Source organism: Narcine bancroftii, chromosome 2 (genome assembly GCF_036971445.1).
Source record: "Narcine bancroftii isolate sNarBan1 chromosome 2, sNarBan1.hap1, whole genome shotgun sequence".
Classification (NCBI taxonomy): Eukaryota; Metazoa; Chordata; class Chondrichthyes; order Torpediniformes; family Narcinidae; genus Narcine; species Narcine bancroftii.
In genome coordinates, this window is record NC_091470.1 from 294078593 (window position 1) to 294097483 (window position 18891).

The following is an 18891-nucleotide window of genomic DNA, read 5'->3' on the forward strand; positions in this document are numbered from 1 at the left end:
TAGCTTTTAAGTAGCTTCAAGATACTTCATTATGAGACATTCCAGGACACATACCTGAATGAATGAATTGTTTCAGGGGACAGGTGATAGCTCCTAGTGTGAAAGATGTATGTAACACCAGTATGTGATCATAAATGTTCCAATTTCAGATTTTCAGATTTATTGTCGACATAGATGACATCCCATACAACCCTGAGATTCTTTTTTTTGCAGGTGAGACAGAATTACTTATTGGTAGTGGAAAAAAAGCTGTACATGTAAACAAATAAAGAACTATAAACTATACACTGCAGTGAGAACAGAGTCTGTACTAGTTGGTGTGGATCCTTGATGATTCCTGCTCCTTTCTAACGGCAATGTTCCCTGTTGATATTCTCGATAGTGGGGAGACTTTTGTCTGTGATCTCCTGGGCTGTGCCCACTACCTGTTGGAGAGCTTTATGCTCAAGGGTATTGGTGTTCTCATACCAGACTGTGATGCAGGTGGCCTCCACACATACCACCACACATTTGCAGAAATTTGCCAAGGTTTCTGGTGTCGTACCAAATCTTCACAAACTCCTGAGGTAGTCGAGGCACTGACATGCTTTCTTCATGATGCCATTAGTCTGTTGGGCTTAGAAAAGATCCTTCAAGATAGTGATTTCGAAGGACTGAAATTTGCTCACTGTCTCCACCTCTGATCCCCCAATGATCTCTGGGTTGTACACCTCTGGCTTGCCCTTCCTGAAGTTAACAATCTGCTCCTTAGCTTTGGTGACATTGAGTACAAGGTTGTTGTTGGTGCACCATTCAGCCAAGTTTTCAATCTACCTCCTGTAGGCTGACTCATCACCCATATACAACTCACAACCGTGGTATAATTGGCAAATTTGTAGATGGTATTATAGTACTGAGCCGCACAATCATAAGTGTAAAATGAGTAGAGCAGGGGGATAAGAATGCAGCCCTGTGGTACTCCGGTACTGATGGAGATTGTGGAAAAGTTCTCACCAACCCTCACTGATTATGGCCTGGAGGTGAGGAAATCCATCATCCAATTACACAGTTGGGTGTTGAACCCAGGACTTGGAGTTTGCTAAGCAGTTTTGAGGGGATTATGGTGTTAAATATCAAACTCAAGTCAATAAAACACATGCTGATGAATGCACCTTTACTGTCCAGGTGTTCCAGGGTTTTGTGTAGAGCCAGTGAGATGGCATCCGCTGCAGACCTGTTGCTACTTTAGGCAAACTGGAACAGATGCATGACTAGAGCTGATCTGCTTAACCACCAGCCTTTCCAAACACTTCATCACTGTTGATATAGTGCTACTGGTCAATAGTCATGAAGGTACTTTGCTACACTCTCCTTTGGAACCAGTATGATTAATGCCTGTTTGAAACAGGTGGGTACCACACCTTGCTGGAATGAGATATTGAAGATATCGTGAATACACTGGTAAGTTGGTCAGCACAGATTTTTAATACTCGATCAAGTATTTCATCCAGGCTGGTTGCTTTCCTTGGATTCACTCTCCTGAAGGCAGCATGCACCTCATCCTCAGATACGGAAAGAATAGGATCATTAGGGGACGTGGAGGTGTGGAGGGGTGATTATTTGCTGTTACTGTCATCAATTCAGGCATAGAAGGCATTGAGTTCCTCTGGGAGAGAGGCTTTGCTGTCTGCTACTTCACTGGATTTGGTTTTGTAGAAGGTTATGGCATTTAGGCCCCGCCACAGCAGTCCAATGTCCCTTGTTGTTTCCATTCTCATCCCAAAACTCCACTTTACACAGAGGTAGCTTTTCGCAGATCATACCTGCTCTTTTTGTATTGATCTGGATCTTCACATTTAAATGTCTACGATCTGGCCCTCAGCAGGTTCTAGATTTCAATGTTCATCCATGGTTTCTGGTTGAGGAAAACCTTGAACGATTTATTGGGGATGCACTCATCCACAGCTGTTTTGATAAAGTCTGTGACAAGCCCTGATGTAATCATTCAGATCCTCAGCAGATTTCTTGAACACTGCCCAATCTGTTAACTCAAGGAAGCTCTGTAACCGTTCTTCAGCCTCCTGTGACCACTTTCTAGCTGTCCAGATATCTGGAGCCTCTCTTTTTAGGCTCTGTCTGTATGAGGCAGAAGATTCGACTTGCCAAAATGTGGTCTCAGGAAAGAATGGTAGGGATTCCTTATCTTGGTCTAGCTGTTATCATGTGTGCTGGGAACTTTGGTACAGCAGGTTACATGCTGGTGGTAGTTGGGCACAAACCTAGTTAAATTCACTAAGATTTGTAGTGCGTTGGACATACCAATGCAGTGCGAACCAATGAAATTGGTATGCAAAAACCAATGGCAGGCCCTCAACTTAAAAAGTTTGTTGTGTTCAATTGTAATTAGAGGCATTGAGTTATATTAGTAATTTGAAAAGACTGTACTTCTTATGTTGATGTCACTTCCATTCATTGTGTCCCTTAAACTGAGATTACCAGAAGGAAGCAACTTTGAAAATGTGATTACAGACACAATGATAATTAAAAGATTTATAATGAACATGTACATCAAGCTGCAAGAGAAGGAAAATGAAGAAATAAGCTATAAACTCAAACAAAAGTGGGAAAAAGGTTTAAACATAAAGATAAAAAATGAAACATGGGAAAAGCTATGTTCTGGAACTATGAAAAATATAATGAACACAAGGTTACACATGATACAGTATAATTGGTTACACAGGTTATATATCATGCCCCAAAAGTTAAAAAAAATGGGATCCAACATTATCAGATAAATGTTTTCACTATAAGAAAGAAATGAGAAGAACAGTACATGCAATTTGGGCATGTGAGAAAGTGATAAAGTTTTGGGAAGATCTAAATCAGGTATTAAATAAAATCACAAAAAGCAACATACCAAAAAATCCAGAGATCTTTCTTCTAAGTAATATAAGAAGTAAAGAATTAGGCCTCAAACTGGATGAAGCGCAAAAAAGATTTATTATGATAGCCTTAGCTATAGCAAAAAAATGTATAATGAAATCAGAAGAGAGCCTGAGAATACAGCAATGGTACATGGAAATGAATAAATGTATTCCAATGGAAAAAATAACATATAATTTTTTGGAAACTGTACATGGAACATAACAGAGAAGGTTTGCCTCGGACCTCCACCCCCTAAAATGATAAAATGATAAGAAGCCAAAATGACTTGATCCAGTGTATAAAAATAGATGACACAATTTTCTTGTTTATTTTCATTGTGTGATGACATTGTTTAACGGTTTTATTGTATTGTATATGTTGAATGTTTATTGGTTTTTGAGGTGGGTGGGAAGGGGGGAGGGAAGGTGGGGGGGGGGGGGAAGAGGAGAAAATGCCACTGTGTATATTTAAGAGAAAAATGTTTGTATATATTTTGGTTGATATGGTTCACAATGTGAAAAATTTAAAAAATTTAAAAAAAAACAAGAAATGCAGAAAGCAGTAGGCACTCCCTGAACAACATTTTTACAAGATCATTAACCTTTCATAAGTTTCTGGTTGCTGCTCATGGGATGTCTTTTTCGGTGTTTTCCCCACTTTTTCCACCAAACTTGAGCAAGGTTTACTGCTCTGTTTACAACAGAGCAATTAACAATGGTTAAATCTTCTGCTAGTCAGCTGTAATCTTGTCAGTAGAAGCTTTTAAACCTATTATTTCTGCCTGAGAACTAGGCAAAGAGAGAGAATGAACATGAGAAAGAAAACTCTGAAAAGTAGGTTATGAAAATAATTATTCAAATCCAATGGCCTCCTTAATTTAGTTAATGATATTGGGTCTTGTTGCAGCAGGTATGAATTCTAATTGATGTATGTTATCATTATAATAAGATTCGCAATAGGTCCAAATGGGCCCTGCTTTTTAGTTGAAAGTAGTTTGATCATGAAGAAACTGACATCCTTGAATAAAGATCATCCTAGTGCATTTTACATCAGAGATTAAAGTACATGAGTTTTTGTTTCGATGGAATAAAAATTACTACGAACTTACGATGTGCCAATATTGAAACAGTTATTGAATTTATGGACAAGTAAACTTTAAAAATTGGGACTTAAAAATATATATTCTGGAAGATTGCCATTATATAATAATCAACTTGTTCCTTTTACGGTCTCCAATGCCACTTTGAAACAATGGGAAAAGAAGGGAATAAAAAATTTATCTGATAGTTTTTCTGAGGGTTGTTTTTGTTCCTTTGACGAATTACAAAGGAAATATGGTATTAGTGGAAATTCTATATTTGTATATTATCAATTAAGATCTTTTGTAAAACAGTTATGTGGTCGACATATGATTTTATTATCTGAATCTAGTTTTGAAGAATATATACTTTCAATACCAAAAAAGGGATATATATCTGATTTGTATTGTATTTTACAAGAAATTGATAGTAAAAAAGACTGGGATAAAGATAAGTTGAAATGGGAAAAAGATTTAGGACATAAAATAGCTGAAGAAGCTTGGATGGAAATTTGTCAGAATAGTATTCGGAAATTAATTAACGCTAGACTAGCGATGATTAATTATAATTTTATTCATCAGCTATATTTAACGCCGTAGAAATTTTAAAAATTTGGTCTTAGTAAGTTGGATTCTTGTTTTCGATGTGATCAGACGGCTAATACTTTTTTGCATACTGTTTGACTTTGTGATCGATTGCAACAGTTTTGGAAAGGTATTCAATCTATTTTTAACAGTTTATATAATATCTATCTTGTATTAGATCCCGATATATTTTTATGAGGGAACATGCAATCATTAATTGATTTAGGTTTAGAGGATTATCAGATTTCCTTTATCTATTTAGCTTTAGTCGTGGCTAAGAAATGTATAGCACTTACTTGGAAAGATAAAAATATATTAACTTTAGATAAGTGGTATTTGGAGATGAAATTTTGTTTGACTATGGAAAGGATATCTTTTTCAATTCAGGATAGGATGTCTTTTTATAAGTTAAAGTGGACTCCGTTTGCTAATTATATCCATTTAAGTTTGATTTAAATATATGTTTAAGCGTGATATTTTAGTATTGATAAAAAATTTTTTTGTTGTTAGAATTTTTTTAGGTTAAGTTTTATTTCTTTTTTTGTAAGTGGATATTTTTTTTTCCATATATAATATTGTTAATTTTATTAACTCTTCACTCTTTATTGGGGGGGAGGGCTGGACTAATTTTAAGTTAGATTACTAATATTGTGTTATATTTAATGGGGGGGTTATTTTGTGTAGTTTTCTGATGTAATATTGTAATCATACCATTTTAATTTTTTTTTTCTTTAAATGTAATTCTCTATTGTATTCATGTTATTAAATTTTAAATAAAGTCTTCAAAAAAAAAAGAGATTAAAGTACAGTGCTCAAAGGCGGCATGCCTATGGCAACACAGTTGGCATACTAGTTAGCAAAATGCCTTTACAGCACCAGTGATCTGATCTGAGCAGGGATCGAATCCCACGTGGTCTGTAAGGAGTTTGTATGTTCTCCCCTTGAGTGTGCGGATTTTCCCCGGAGGCTTCGGTTTCCTCCCACCGTTCAAAAAACCTACCAGTGGTGTAGGTTAATTGGGTGTAAAATGGGTGGCACAGATTCATGGGCAGAAATGGCCCGTTACCGTGCTGTATGCCTAAATTTAAAAAGAAAATAAATCTTTAAAAAATTCTAAGCTGCAGTTGACCTTCAGCTAATATCCACAAGTTCTATGATGGTATATACCAAGTTTTGGGAAAGACTGTAAAGAAACACTAAAGATCTGATTTAGTTCTTAGAATATGTTGCTAAATCTTTCTGATTTGGTACATTGCTAGATCATCACATTAAACCAACAATTAAATTTTAAGAAGTCACATTAAACTAGCAAATGTACAGTATATCAATGCATGCAATGAGGATATTTCCCACATTTGCTATGTCATACAAAATGCTGGCATAGATTACAATATATTTTCCAATCATAATAAAATGGATACTTTGATGAAAAATCTGATTCCTTGTAAAACTACTCTGCACATTAGATCGTTCAGGTTCTATTACGAATCAGAATCCAGAAAGTTCTCTTCCATGAATACACACAAGAAAGAATGGGGAAGAAATTGATCCCCAAAACTGTAGATTTCCATTATCGAACAAGTGGCAATGTTATTGCAATGGAAGTGTGACATGACAACTATTCTCTTTGCTTTGGTGCACTATTTAAACAATAAATTAAATAATTATTATTTTATATAAGATTCAATGCAGTCTCTGTATATCATTACATTGTGTAAAATTAACCAGAAAATTTGATTGGTTGAAAAATAGTAAAAATTCACCCATAATGCCACCAGGTATAAATAGCAGCTGAGATTATATCTATTGTTGCAGAGTACATTCTTTGATATGTATGTTTTAGACCATAGCTATTGACTTTGATTTTCATCAAGATAAAGATTTTTACTTTCCTTGACACATTAGACATAATAAAATTACCCTGCATTATCCATTCAAATAAATCTTAATCAGCTTGGCACCACTGCCAACAATTTTAGCAGAGGAAAACTTAATAGGTTCAAATAGCATTTCACTTATCCATTATCTTAATGAACGCTGTACTCCAGTTATTGTAAATGGGCCTCTTTAGCGGGAATGGGGTGGTGGTTGAGGGAGGGGGGGGGGGGGAAGAGGAGGAATACCATTATACTAAGTGATAAACCTCTGGGATTTGGATAAGAATCCAGCCCTGGCAGACATTAGTATTGTGTTCAAGAATGGGCTCTAACTGGATTCATCCCCCAGTGAAGCTTGCAAGATTGATCAGATTGACAGGAAGAAATGGCAGAGAGCAGTGATAAACTGCTGTAGGAGAAAGGACATTGGGGAACAGCCAATCCATGCAGTGCAAGAGTTTTTTTCAAAACATTATAAGTTATTCTGGAAGCTGTGACATTTGAAGTAAAGCAATAATCAGTAGTCAGATCCTTTATATGATCAGTCTGGAACATGAAGACTCAGACTGACACTAGGGATAGAGATGTCTCTTCAGGCTTTGACATTCTTTGTGACCAATTGCATTTGACCACAAGGCAACCATTTTGTTGATGTTTCTGGTATGATTAGAGCTGCTATTTCACAGAAAAGAGGTGATACAGACAGAGCATCTAAGACCAACAGAAGTAGTCCGAATAATGAAGCTGTTGCAAGATTACAGAAGCAATTCTTTTGCTGGCTTTATCCAGTGTCACATGCAATGCAGCAAGTTGAAGGTCCAACCTGACCCTCATCTTGCAGCACGTCTGACTTGCAGCAAATTATACTTCAGTCCCACTCAGGTAGGATCTTGGCAGAATCAAAAGCTTTGGTTTATAAGTATCCAGTCATTCACTTATGCCAAGGAGGTCAGAGAGTATCAAGGCACACATTCACATACCACTATAATTATAATGGGACCTAAATGTGGGTTTGGTGAGATTGAATGGGAGCACCAACAGCTTCGCTGGAAAAGCAATAAAACATTTGATCTTTTTCACTTGTTCCAGCAACAAGACCAAACGATACCAAATAATGAATTAATGCATATATTTATATTCCTCTGTGATAGTACAGATTCTATCACCAATGTATATGTACATATGTACAGATGGTAGTGTAGGATGACTGTGATTGGCTGAGAGTGTAGCCACACCTACTGGCAGGTCTTAAAGGATTGCTCCGAGCCAGACCAGGTCATTCTGGACTGGTCAACCTACTTGTGATATGTTCCAGTCTTTTAGTTAATAAAAGCCTTGGTTTGGATCAACAAGCCTTTGGTTCTTTCGATGCGCACTACATCCTCTTTATTTCAATAATGCCTTCTATGCTGAACTGCTGTACACTCATTTATCTGGCTCCACTTTGCTCTGTGCCTGTACCCATGGCTCCTTCCTCTTGACCCTGTAAAAAGGCTCCAACACCATAACCTCTCCCCAGAAAGCCTGGGTCACAGAGCAGGATGACCTTCAAGTTTATTATAAATAAAAGCCTATTGTTCAGTAACTCCAGCCTTCTGAGCTATTGATAGTGGATCAATTTTATTTACAATAATCATTTTTCCAATGATGGAACAACTCTAGAAGCCTGAAAAGCTGGAGAGCGACCCACAATCACCAGAAGCCTCAGACTCCTTTGAAACTCTGGCCACGCAGCTTTGAGGTCTTTCTGCAAAATTCTTCTGGCATCGTGAGCACGGAGGCAAACAAGCTGCACCTACTCATCTCTCAGTCAGACATTGAGCATTCCCGATGATCAGGGATGCCTCAACGAATGTGGAGGAAATGGCATACTCAAGGACCAGTACAGGGAGAAAGTCAACAAAGTATACACCAGGTACATGCTGGCCACCCGAAGACAGCGACTGGATGAATCAAGCAACATAATGTGCTGGAATTCGCTTCAAATTTAACAATTGGATCAGCATAAATTGGCATTTGTGGAAAATGTTTTTAATTTTCAACTATGTTGAAATGATTTTTATCCATTTCTTGAGAATCAAGCACTAATTAGCAAAGACAATATGTCCTTATTCTGTTTCCCCAGCTGGTTGAAATAGTTTCTCTCTGTTTTCCCTGTGAATTTGAAAACTTTGATCAAATCACTTCTTGACCTTTTACATTTTAATAAAGGTTATTTCAGATTTGTGTAATCTGACTTCAAAATTTAATGCGGAGTGCAAGGTCTAGAACAAAGATTCTCAACCTTTTTCTTTCCACTCACATCCCACTTTAAGTAATCCCTATGCCATCGACACTTAATAGATGTCTACAAGATACTGAGAGTCATAGATAAGATGTCAGCCAGCACCTTTTACCCAGGGGCAGGAATATTTTTTTACACAAAGAGTTGTAGGTGCCTGGAATGCTTGCCAGGAATGGTGGTGAAGGCTGAAACATTAGGGCATTAAAGATACTCTAACACAGGCACATCGATGAATAAAAAATAGAAGTTTACGATGTAGGAAGCGTTTAGTACATTTTTTGTGATTGGAATATATAGGTCAGCACAACATTGAGGGCTGAAAAGGCTGCACTGTTCTGTAATGTTCCATGTTCTATGAATGGCCTAATCCTGGACCTAAGTCTGATGGTCTTATTAAAATGGGATCAGAGTAAAATTAGTTTAAAAGAATCCTTGATGGTTGATGTGGGATTGGGAATTTCATACATAAAGTAGAATTGGCCTTCACTTTTTACCCAACTGGGTCATCCTGAACAACCTTGTTGCATTATAATAATATACAGTGTCTAATTACCACCCAGCGATAATCGAATAACCACAGTGGAATCTTAAATATTGCTTTCCTTGGGCTTTGAAACTAATGCTTCCTATTGAACATGTATCTGTGGGACATGTGGTAATTATTACTTTCACATCTTTACTTCACTTTGAATAAATAAAAGTTTACACAGCTTATATAAAGATATTCTCTTGAAAAAGCCAAAAATTGTGTCCATAGGTAATTCTCATTACTTTAATACAAGCATGTTGAAATACAGAGCAAAACCATATCAAATTAATTATTGCAAATGTCATGTCTCACCCTGGATTGATCCAGAGACGGGTGTTTTTTCAGTACTTACAGCTGTCCTCTTCTTCAGTGAAAACGCTGATCACATAGCAAGCATAGACAAAACCAATGAGCTGTGGAGAGATGTAACACGGAAAAGCCAAAGTTAGCTACCATTTCAGCGAGTTTTCAACTGAACAGACTAGAACTGATTAATATCATACCTGCCTAATCTTGTGACTATGCGCGGGTAGAAGTGAAAGAAGCTGAGAAATGATGGACGAAAAAGGCAGAGGGGTAAGAAAGAGAGAGGCCTTGGTAGGGTGTTAACAATAATTTAGTGATCAAGAAATCGGTTTAATAGCTATTAAATGGTGGAAAAAAATCTGCCATAAGAATAACTGCTGAAGTTGCTTTTCATCTCCGATTTGGAAGTGCAGTTCAGATTGATTCTTTTGGTTACCCACTTCATTGCATCAGTTATTTTCAAAAATATTTATTTGGACCACTGCACATATAGATATAGATATATATAGATATCTAACTATCTATCTATAGATAGATAGATATATATCTATATATATATATGTCATTCATGTGTAAGGTGCACCAAATGTCTGTATGTGCTCACTATGTTCCAGATATGCTGTTTCCTCAGGTTGTATATGTACAATCAGATTACAATAAACTTCATCTTGAACAATTAGGTAATTGAGAGTTTAGCACAAAACAGAACAAATAGCTTTTAAAGGGGATTAAATCAGTGCAAATCGAACCACAGCTGTTTTACATTTTATCATTGGGTGCCATATTGAATTAGTCATAGTTAAACAAAGCTTATGACATTTATTTTACAATATTATTCATGTCCAAGTATAATGATACCTTGGATTCTGTTTAAAGTTCTACTTAGCAAAGACTTGAATCAATCCTAAAATCAAACAAATAACTGCCGATAAATATTTTCTTTGCTGTGTTGCCATCAGCCCATATATAGCCCATATATAGGGAATAATGGGATGCAACCTAGTCAAGAATGCTCATTTACATGTCTGAAGCAATCAAGCCAGTGAGTGAATGGGAAGAATCCCTTTGGAAATTCTCAGTAAACAATACATTATTGTTTTTAAGACAGCTCTGAATTACTGACATGTAGAAATAGTTGATTAATCAGCTTTAGTTCACTAGTGCCAGAAAACAAACATTCTGCAAGGAACTCCAGGTTCATTTTGAAGGCTGCAAATGCTGATATAAGTACACAGGTAAACTCGTCAATTGTCATACTGATACTGTATGCTGTCTGTCAGTCTAGCAGCTGTTTTTTGTTACTTGTTATGAAGCAACAATATGCAATATCTGATAAAACATCATTTCCAGATGAAGATTATTTTTCCCATATGTATTGATTTAGCATTCTAACATTTATTTAAGGAATTTGCATCAGTATCCCACTCTCACAAGCATTCTCGCTTTTGAAATAAGCTGACATTCATGTTAAGTTTAAAAAACATTTAATGGGAGAGAATTTGCATGGGGAGCCCATATCTCCCATCATCATTTTAGTGATCTTTTCTCCAAACAATTTATGGGCCATTTTTGCTTGATACTCCTTCATAATTATGATCACTCCTCAGCAGAAATAAGAATTAGGCCCCTCAGCCCATTGAATCCACTCTCCTATTCGAATCATGGCTGGAGTATTTTTCTTTTTAACCACATTCTCCTGCCTTCTCCCCAGAATCTTTAATACCTTTACTAATCAAGAACTCTGCTTTAAAATGACCCTATGACTCTCCCTCTACAGCATTTGTGGCATTAAACTCCACAGATTTGCCACCTTCCAGCTGAAGAAACCTCCTCATCTCTGTTCCAAAAGGATGTCCTTTTATTCTGAGGCTGCACCCTCAGATCCAAGACTCTCCCATTACTGGAAAGATCTTGTCCATGTCCACTCTATGCAATGTATAGATTGTTTCAATAAGACCCCCCTCATCTTTCTAAGATCCAGTGAGCACAGCCCTAGATTGCTTTCATCCTCAGGATCATTCTTGTAAACCATCTCTGGACCATTTCCAACATCAGCAAGTCCTTCCTTAGATAAGGGGCCCAAAACTACTTGCAATACTCCAAATATAGTCCAACCAATGTCTTAAAAAACCTCAGGATTACATCCTTGCTTTTATGTTCTGCTCCTCTCTAAATAAATGATAACATTCCCTTTTCCTCCCTTACTATTGACTCAACCTGCATTAACCTTTTTCTAGTCCACTTGGACTCCAAATTCCCTTTGCATTTCTGTTTAGTAGATAGTCTATGCCTTTATTCCTTCTACGATACTGCATGATCATTGATACATTGAGCCCTGTGTCCCACATCCCATATATTTGCCACGCTATTAATTCAAAGTGTAAAGTTCAAATTTATACATATGTGACATCACTCACAACCCTGAGATTCTTTCCACCCCCTCCCCCCCCACCGACCGCGGCACCTCTGCAGCGACCATATGAGGGGCCATACAGGGTTATACAGCGTTCCGGCTCCACGTTCACGCTGGGTATTGGCAGCAGGCGGGAACCGTTTACCGTGGACAGGCTGAAGCCAGCGCACCTTGATCCCACTGAGCCTGTGGTCATAGCCCAGCCCAAGAAGTGAGGCCGCCCAGTGAAAAAGGACATTGGCGGTGGTTCTGGCTCACCACTAGGCAGGCGAACTGGCACCACTTGCAAGCCACGCAGCGGGGCAGCCGGCCAAAATGGCGCCGTCGCGGTGTTCCTTTCCACCCAGCATAGGACTCAGAAGTCCGCACTGGGGGACCCCGTGACACTCGGGTGACGTCAGCGCCCTCCAGCGCAGTTCTCTGCCAGGTCTGGGCTGGGAGTATAAGTATAGCCCAGTAGCCTGCAATAAACTAATCTGCTCACTGAGCTCAACCTGTCTGGTTGTGTGTGTGTTATTGCAGGAGCAGTGTAGCCGCCGCTACACATGCATGATTAACATATGGAAATTGTTTGCTGTAATTGTGGGTATCTTTATGGAGGACCTCCGCTTTGAGGCTGGCTCCATCAACAGAGAAAAATTTGCACTTACCTTTTTATAAAACTCCCCTAAAAGGCTGCTCCAGCATTGCTTTTACGCAGAGTGGCACCTTGGTGTGTCCTCCAGAGCCAATGTAGGCGGGGTGACTGCTGCCATGGTGCCACCCATCAACACAATGGCATAAATATGCAGTGAGCAATAGCCGTCTTTGTTACCCATCATCCCCTACACAGATGGAACCGCTCTGGGAAACGCAGAGCGGTTCCAGCTACGTGTGGAATTATGGGTAACAAAGTCAGCCATTGATCATTCTGCCTGACCAAATCACCATTAAAAAAAATCTAGCCCATCCAATGCGATCGACCCCTACCTGACAGCGTCTTCCTCTGTTTGCTCCTGGGCATCTTCGCCTTCAAGGTGGAAATGTGACAGCGTCCGTGTAACAGGTCTTGACTCAACTAGGTCCTGGGTCATGAGCTGATGGCATCATTGCTATGTCATCAGCCCACCCCTAGCCAGCCGATTGCAGCGGCTGTACATTTAGGAAGTGAGGTGGAGCACTCTGCTTCTCCACTGGGACTACCCCCTGGAAGGACCAGAGTCAACATCTTGGAGCCACCCCCAGAGCATTTATGAAGGTAGGGTCAGTGACGTGAGGGTGGAGAATCTTGATAAATTGTCCTTGTAATTTGTATGAAGCCAGCATTTTATTTTCAAGTGTTTCCTGGCACTGCCTTGTAGCAAGATACTTATCTTAATTTTGATTAACTTTCAAAATTATACTGTACTCAGCAATTTCCAACATTGCACACCTTCAATATGCACTCGATGAACCTTCACTGTGAAAGTTACTAAACATGCAGATAACTCATGATGACCTTGGATGAGCTAAGTTCCATACAAGCCTTGTGATGAGAGGATAAGATATCAAGCAAGGACTAAAGGAAGAATAGTTAACTACCTGTAATGATATGGTTGTATGTACTACGGGCACAGGCTGGCCCTCCTTCCTGATGATATCCCCTCCAAGACTCCTCCCTGGACTCCTCCCCTGTGACCCAGGCCATGAAGGTCAAGTCTCCTCTCCCTCCCCTCATTTCCCTAGCTTGAACCCGGGCCAGCAGTCTTGTGTGTAATAAAGCCTATCGTTCCCCTCAGTCTTTGTCCCTGTGATTATTGGGGCAACTATTAGCACCCAACACTGCCACACAGCTTATGATGTAGCATCCAGTATAGTGTAGATATGGCTCAGATCTGGAGCCAATATTAATGAGTGTTATTAAGACTTGGTGTGGGCAAAGGCACACAAAAGAATTGTGCATTCTGAAAAGCAGAGTCCAGAATTTAATGTCCAGCAAAATGCTCCAGTATGAAAAGCTGGGAAGTAGAGAAAGATCTCTGACATTGGAACTAAATTTGAAGACAAGCTGTAATATGTTGCTTTTTGATAGTTGTTTGAGTTCTACTCATCCAGGCAAGTGGAGGGTATTTTATTGCATTCTCAACTTGTGCCTTTTAGATGGAGGAAGGAGTCAGGAGGTTGGTCACTTGCCACAGGATACCCAGCTTTCAACCAGCTGTTAAAGCCACAATGTTTAAATGGTTGATTTAAACCATTTTAAATTGATGATGGGGAACGAAGCAAAGCAGTCAGACTCTCCCTTGTTGGAAAAGGTCATTGCTGGACTCTTGTGCAATTATCAGCCGATGCCAATGTTTTTCAGGTCCATTTTCAGGGGAGTTGCAAATAGAATTTAAAATTGCGCATTTGTTGGTGAACTAACTTACTTCTGAATTTTTGATGGAAGCAAAATCATTGATTTACATTTATAAATTTAGACATACAGCTCGGTAACAGGCCATTTCATCCCTTGAGACTGTGCTGCCCAATTGCACCCAATTAACTTACAACCCCCAATACCTTTTGAACAGTGTGAGCAAACCACACAGACACGGAGAGAACGGACAAACTCCTTTAAGACAGCACAGGATTTGAACCCTGGTCTCTATTACTGGCACTGTCACGGCCTTGTGCTAACCACTACGCGAACCGTGCCGCCCCACCACAGAGAGGTAAGTGCCCACTCTGGGCACTGTGGGCAGGACCTTTATCATACTCTTTCTTTCCTGTCCTTCCACTTCTCACACTGTTTTCTGGGCAGTGTTCTGTCATTTTGCCTCCCCTCTCTCTATTATAATTTGGCTACCTTCCCTTCCCACTTTTGTGGCAATAAAGAGTCCCAACTAAAATGTTGACTGACCAGTCCCCTCCATAGATGCTGTCTGACCCATTGAGACCCTCCAGGTCTCATGTTTTGTCATTTTCCCTTTGATCTCCACATAGTTTGTAGGTTTGAACCAACTGGCCAGAGGCACTGGCAAATAAACACACCCTAAATCCCCCGTGGTTAACTTGCGGAATGCGAATGATGGGGCCTTGGTGCTGGTGTTGGATCTAACTGGAGTCTGCAGTTTGCATTTCTAAATTTTAAAATTTAGACAAACAGCATGGTAACGGACCCTTCTGGCTTACGAGACTGCCATCCAATTACACCCAATTGACCTACAACCCTGGTGGGAGGAAACCGGAGAACCTGGAGAAAGCACATGCATGCAGTCACAGTGAGAACATACAAACTCCTTACAGACAGCACTGGATTTGAACCCTAGTCTCAATCACTGATGCTGTTAACAGCAATGCATCAACTGCTACATTAACCGTCCCGCAACTAAAAATGATTTGGTCATAAAAATCTCACGGAGCTCCTGCACTGGGGTGGAATAATTGATTTCCAAACATCACGACTAGATTGCTTTATGTGTTAATTTCCAACAAATGGATTGTTTTCACTTTGATGCTCATTTACTAGGACTCTTTGATACCACACTCAGTCAAATGCAACTTTGACGTGAAGTGCGATAAACTCTCAGTTCATCTCTGGAATTCAGGTCTTTGGTCCATAGTGATCAAAGGCAGTGATGAGATCTGGAGTTGAATGGTCCTGGTGAAATGTAAAGTTGATATACTGTATGTGAGCAGTTATTAGGAAGTAAGGGCCATTTGATCGTACTTTTGATGACACCTCTCTCCATTTCACCAATGATTGAGAGTAGTCAGAGTATTCTTATTGGGGAGGTCTTGTTTTCCGTGAACACACTTGGTTTATTTTCCACATGGCCTTGTGTATGCCAGTGTTGTGATAGTACTAGAAATTGTCTCATCAGAAGAGCAGCAAATTCTGGTTGTCGTGGTCTTCTGTTGCTGCGAGAACGTTGTCTGATCCAGTGGCCTCATCTATTTCTTGGCATTACATTGAATTAAATAGAATTGGGGAAGACTTGTTTTTGTAATGTAAGTGATCTCGAGGAAGATGAGATTGAACTTCTGACTGAATATGGTTGCAATTATTGCCTTTAGGATTCATGTGCTGGCTCTCATTATTGTTTGGGATGGGAGTATTCTTAAATTCTTCTCCTCTTCTAGTTGATTAATTGCCCACAACCTTTCCTAACTTGTTGCGTCAGGACTGCAGAGCCATGGCTGATTCCTTGGTTGTGGAATCAGAATTTGCTGTTTAGCACATATCTAGTCTTTGTACTTCAGCTTCACCAAGTTGATACTTCATTTTTCAGGCTGCCTGGCTCTGCTCCTGGAATACCCAGCATTCCTCAGTGAGCCGCAATGACTTTACCCACAAAGTAGGATGGATGGAGTCCTCCACAAAGATTGAATGGTGATTACTCCTATCTGTACTAATGTGGACAAATGCATCTGTGATGGGTGAGTTGCTGAGGATGAGTGAACATGATTTATCTCACATTGATTCACTCATACCTGTCGCAGATCCAGGCTGGTAGCTTTGTCCTTATGGCCTTGCCAGTGGAGACTGTATCAAGCTTTGACATGGACATTGAAAAGCTCCTGACATTTCATGCCATCCACACCAGGTATTTAGAGCCTGGATAATATATTTTTAAAAAACTTTGCTTAGCTCCATTTTTGGGCTATTATCTTTATTGATCTGGTAAGGAACTTTACAGTAATAAGTAAATTGTCTTTCTCTTCCCTTTAAATGTCCATCAAAATCATACAAATCATCTATCAATAATAATAAAATCTGAAGCTCAGAAACATTTATATATTTTTAGTTTAGCCATATAAATATCCTCCTTTTGAAAGCACATTATCAAAGTGTCATTTATCACCCTAGCAATTCATCTACTAAACAGAAGATTCATTGAATTCCATTACATTCTCTAATCTTCAGCAAACTATTGATTTAAACACCATTTGCCCTGCATGCAAGGTTCCATTCCACTTTGAGCACCATTTTCAGTGTATCATGCATTGAACATTGAACAACTGCATTGCTAACAATTTAAGGAAGACAATATTTACTTATAGGATCTGGTTAAAGTCTACAATAATGCCAATGGCTCTGACTTGCTGAGGAATCCCTTAGACTGAGGCAATAGGCCTTTTATAGTCAGCCTCTGGATACAGGCCAGCTTAAAAGGTATTTCTTACATTTCCATGCAAGCCCAGAAAAGACTGCTCCGATGACCCTTTCAGCCTGGATGCGGCAAGGGTGTTGATGCAGCATTCAGGAGTCATGGCTACTGGTGCCATGATGTCATACATACATGCTGAGCATTATCCTTTATGCAGCTGGATCCGCCCTGTTTCCCAGACAGTTCCAGCTGCATGGGGGATTATAGGTGGGGTAGACAGCCAATGCTCTGCCACGTATTGAGCCACTGGAGCCAATGAGCAGCCCTGAAGGCCAAAGTGGCCCGGTGAGGTGCTGAAGCCTGAGCTGCTGTCACAGCCTTCCCCGGCTGCCCCCTGACAGCCTGGTCCCTGTTGCCCTGACGACCTCTGCCGGCCGCCCCGCCATGACAGCCCTCACTGGCTGCCGCTGCCCTGACAGCCCCCGTTGGTCGTCCTGGCCCTGAGGGCATCATGGAGGGAGAGGGGTGAGCTAGTGGGAGAGAGAGAATTGAGATGGATCACGGGCTGACGGCGTCTCTGCGACATCATCAGCCTGCTCCTAGCCAGCCGCTGGCAGTAGCAGTACATTCATGATGCGTCTGCTCCACCGCTGACACTACCTTGGAGAGGGATTGGACTCAGCGCCTTGGAGTCATCTGGGGCACATTCCTGGAGGTAAGTCTCCCGACGTAAGGGCCGAGAATTTCTGCCTTTACACTCGGGCATTTTGTTTGTATGAAAGGGCCTGCTCATGCCCCAGAATCTGGGCTGTGCTTCAGGACATTTAAAATAGAAATGCACTGAAGCCATGCTAGAAAGGACCTTCATCAGTTTGTTTCTGTGCCATTTGTGTATTTTTTCTTCATGCATACTCCACTGGAATTTTTGAAGTGTTGATCAGAATTTTATTTGTGCACAAGCAATTTTAGGAGACCCAAGTACCTGCTAAAACTTAATGATGTGAAAGGCATCATGCCAGTATCCACTGCACGAAATTATTGAGCAGCTTGTTGAGCACTCTAAGTAGCACAAGAAATGTCAGCCATTTCATAGAGCCAAGCATTTAGTTGGAAGATGTGGAAATGTACTACAAAGATCGTGGATGCTGACAGTAACCAAAAACCCCTGAAGGATAGAAATGAAGCACCATTGGAAGATGATGGGATGAATTGATACCCTGAGAGCTTGATCCTAGGGCCCACAAGAAATGGAATAATCTCTCACATTTGGTCAAAGTAAATGCAAATTATAACAAATTCCACCAAATGTTTCACCCCTGCTCATATTTATTCACTGGTACTCCCAAAACACAAACATCCATCGTGCACCTGACACAAGCTTACTTCTATTTGACCATAGCAGACATTTCATGCAGACACAATACATACATGTTCTCACACATTTTCCTTTCTTGCAATCAAAGACTGCCGCAGTCGAGTGGAAGATGGAAGGCTGGGATATTATATCAAACTTACAGTCATAGTGGTGGGGTCATGCAGCACAGAAACAGGCCCTTCAGCCAACTATTAATCATGCAATTTAGAGTAATCCTTCACTGATCCCTTTTGACTTGTATTTGTTTGGTATAATCATGACAGATTATGTTGTGTTTGTATTGTATATAGATACGATTTTGGAAGATAAATTGGGAAAGGTTTTTTAGAGAAGGTCAAATATAAACGCTTTAAAACAGATCTTATTTAAAATACTGGAGCTCTGCTCATGCTAGACAGGCTGGCACCAAAAGCCTTTGCAAAAGCTTTGGAGAGTGCCCAAGAGATGTCATAGAGGATGGTTGTTTACAAAAAGGCAACAGATGAAAGA

General features: G+C 39.9%; 1 protein-coding gene across 1 annotated transcript in view; it reads right to left on the reverse strand.

Moving 5' to 3' along the window:
* Nucleotides 1-18891, reverse strand: part of LOC138753110 (sodium/potassium-transporting ATPase subunit beta-1-interacting protein 3-like) — a 223765-nt gene that overhangs the window by 23884 nt on the left and 180990 nt on the right. Inside the window, exon 5 of the mRNA XM_069915694.1 lies at nucleotides 9610-9670. Within this exon, the coding sequence (XP_069771795.1) occupies nucleotides 9610-9670 (61 nt within the window). The remainder of the gene's footprint in view (nucleotides 1-9609; nucleotides 9671-18891) is intronic.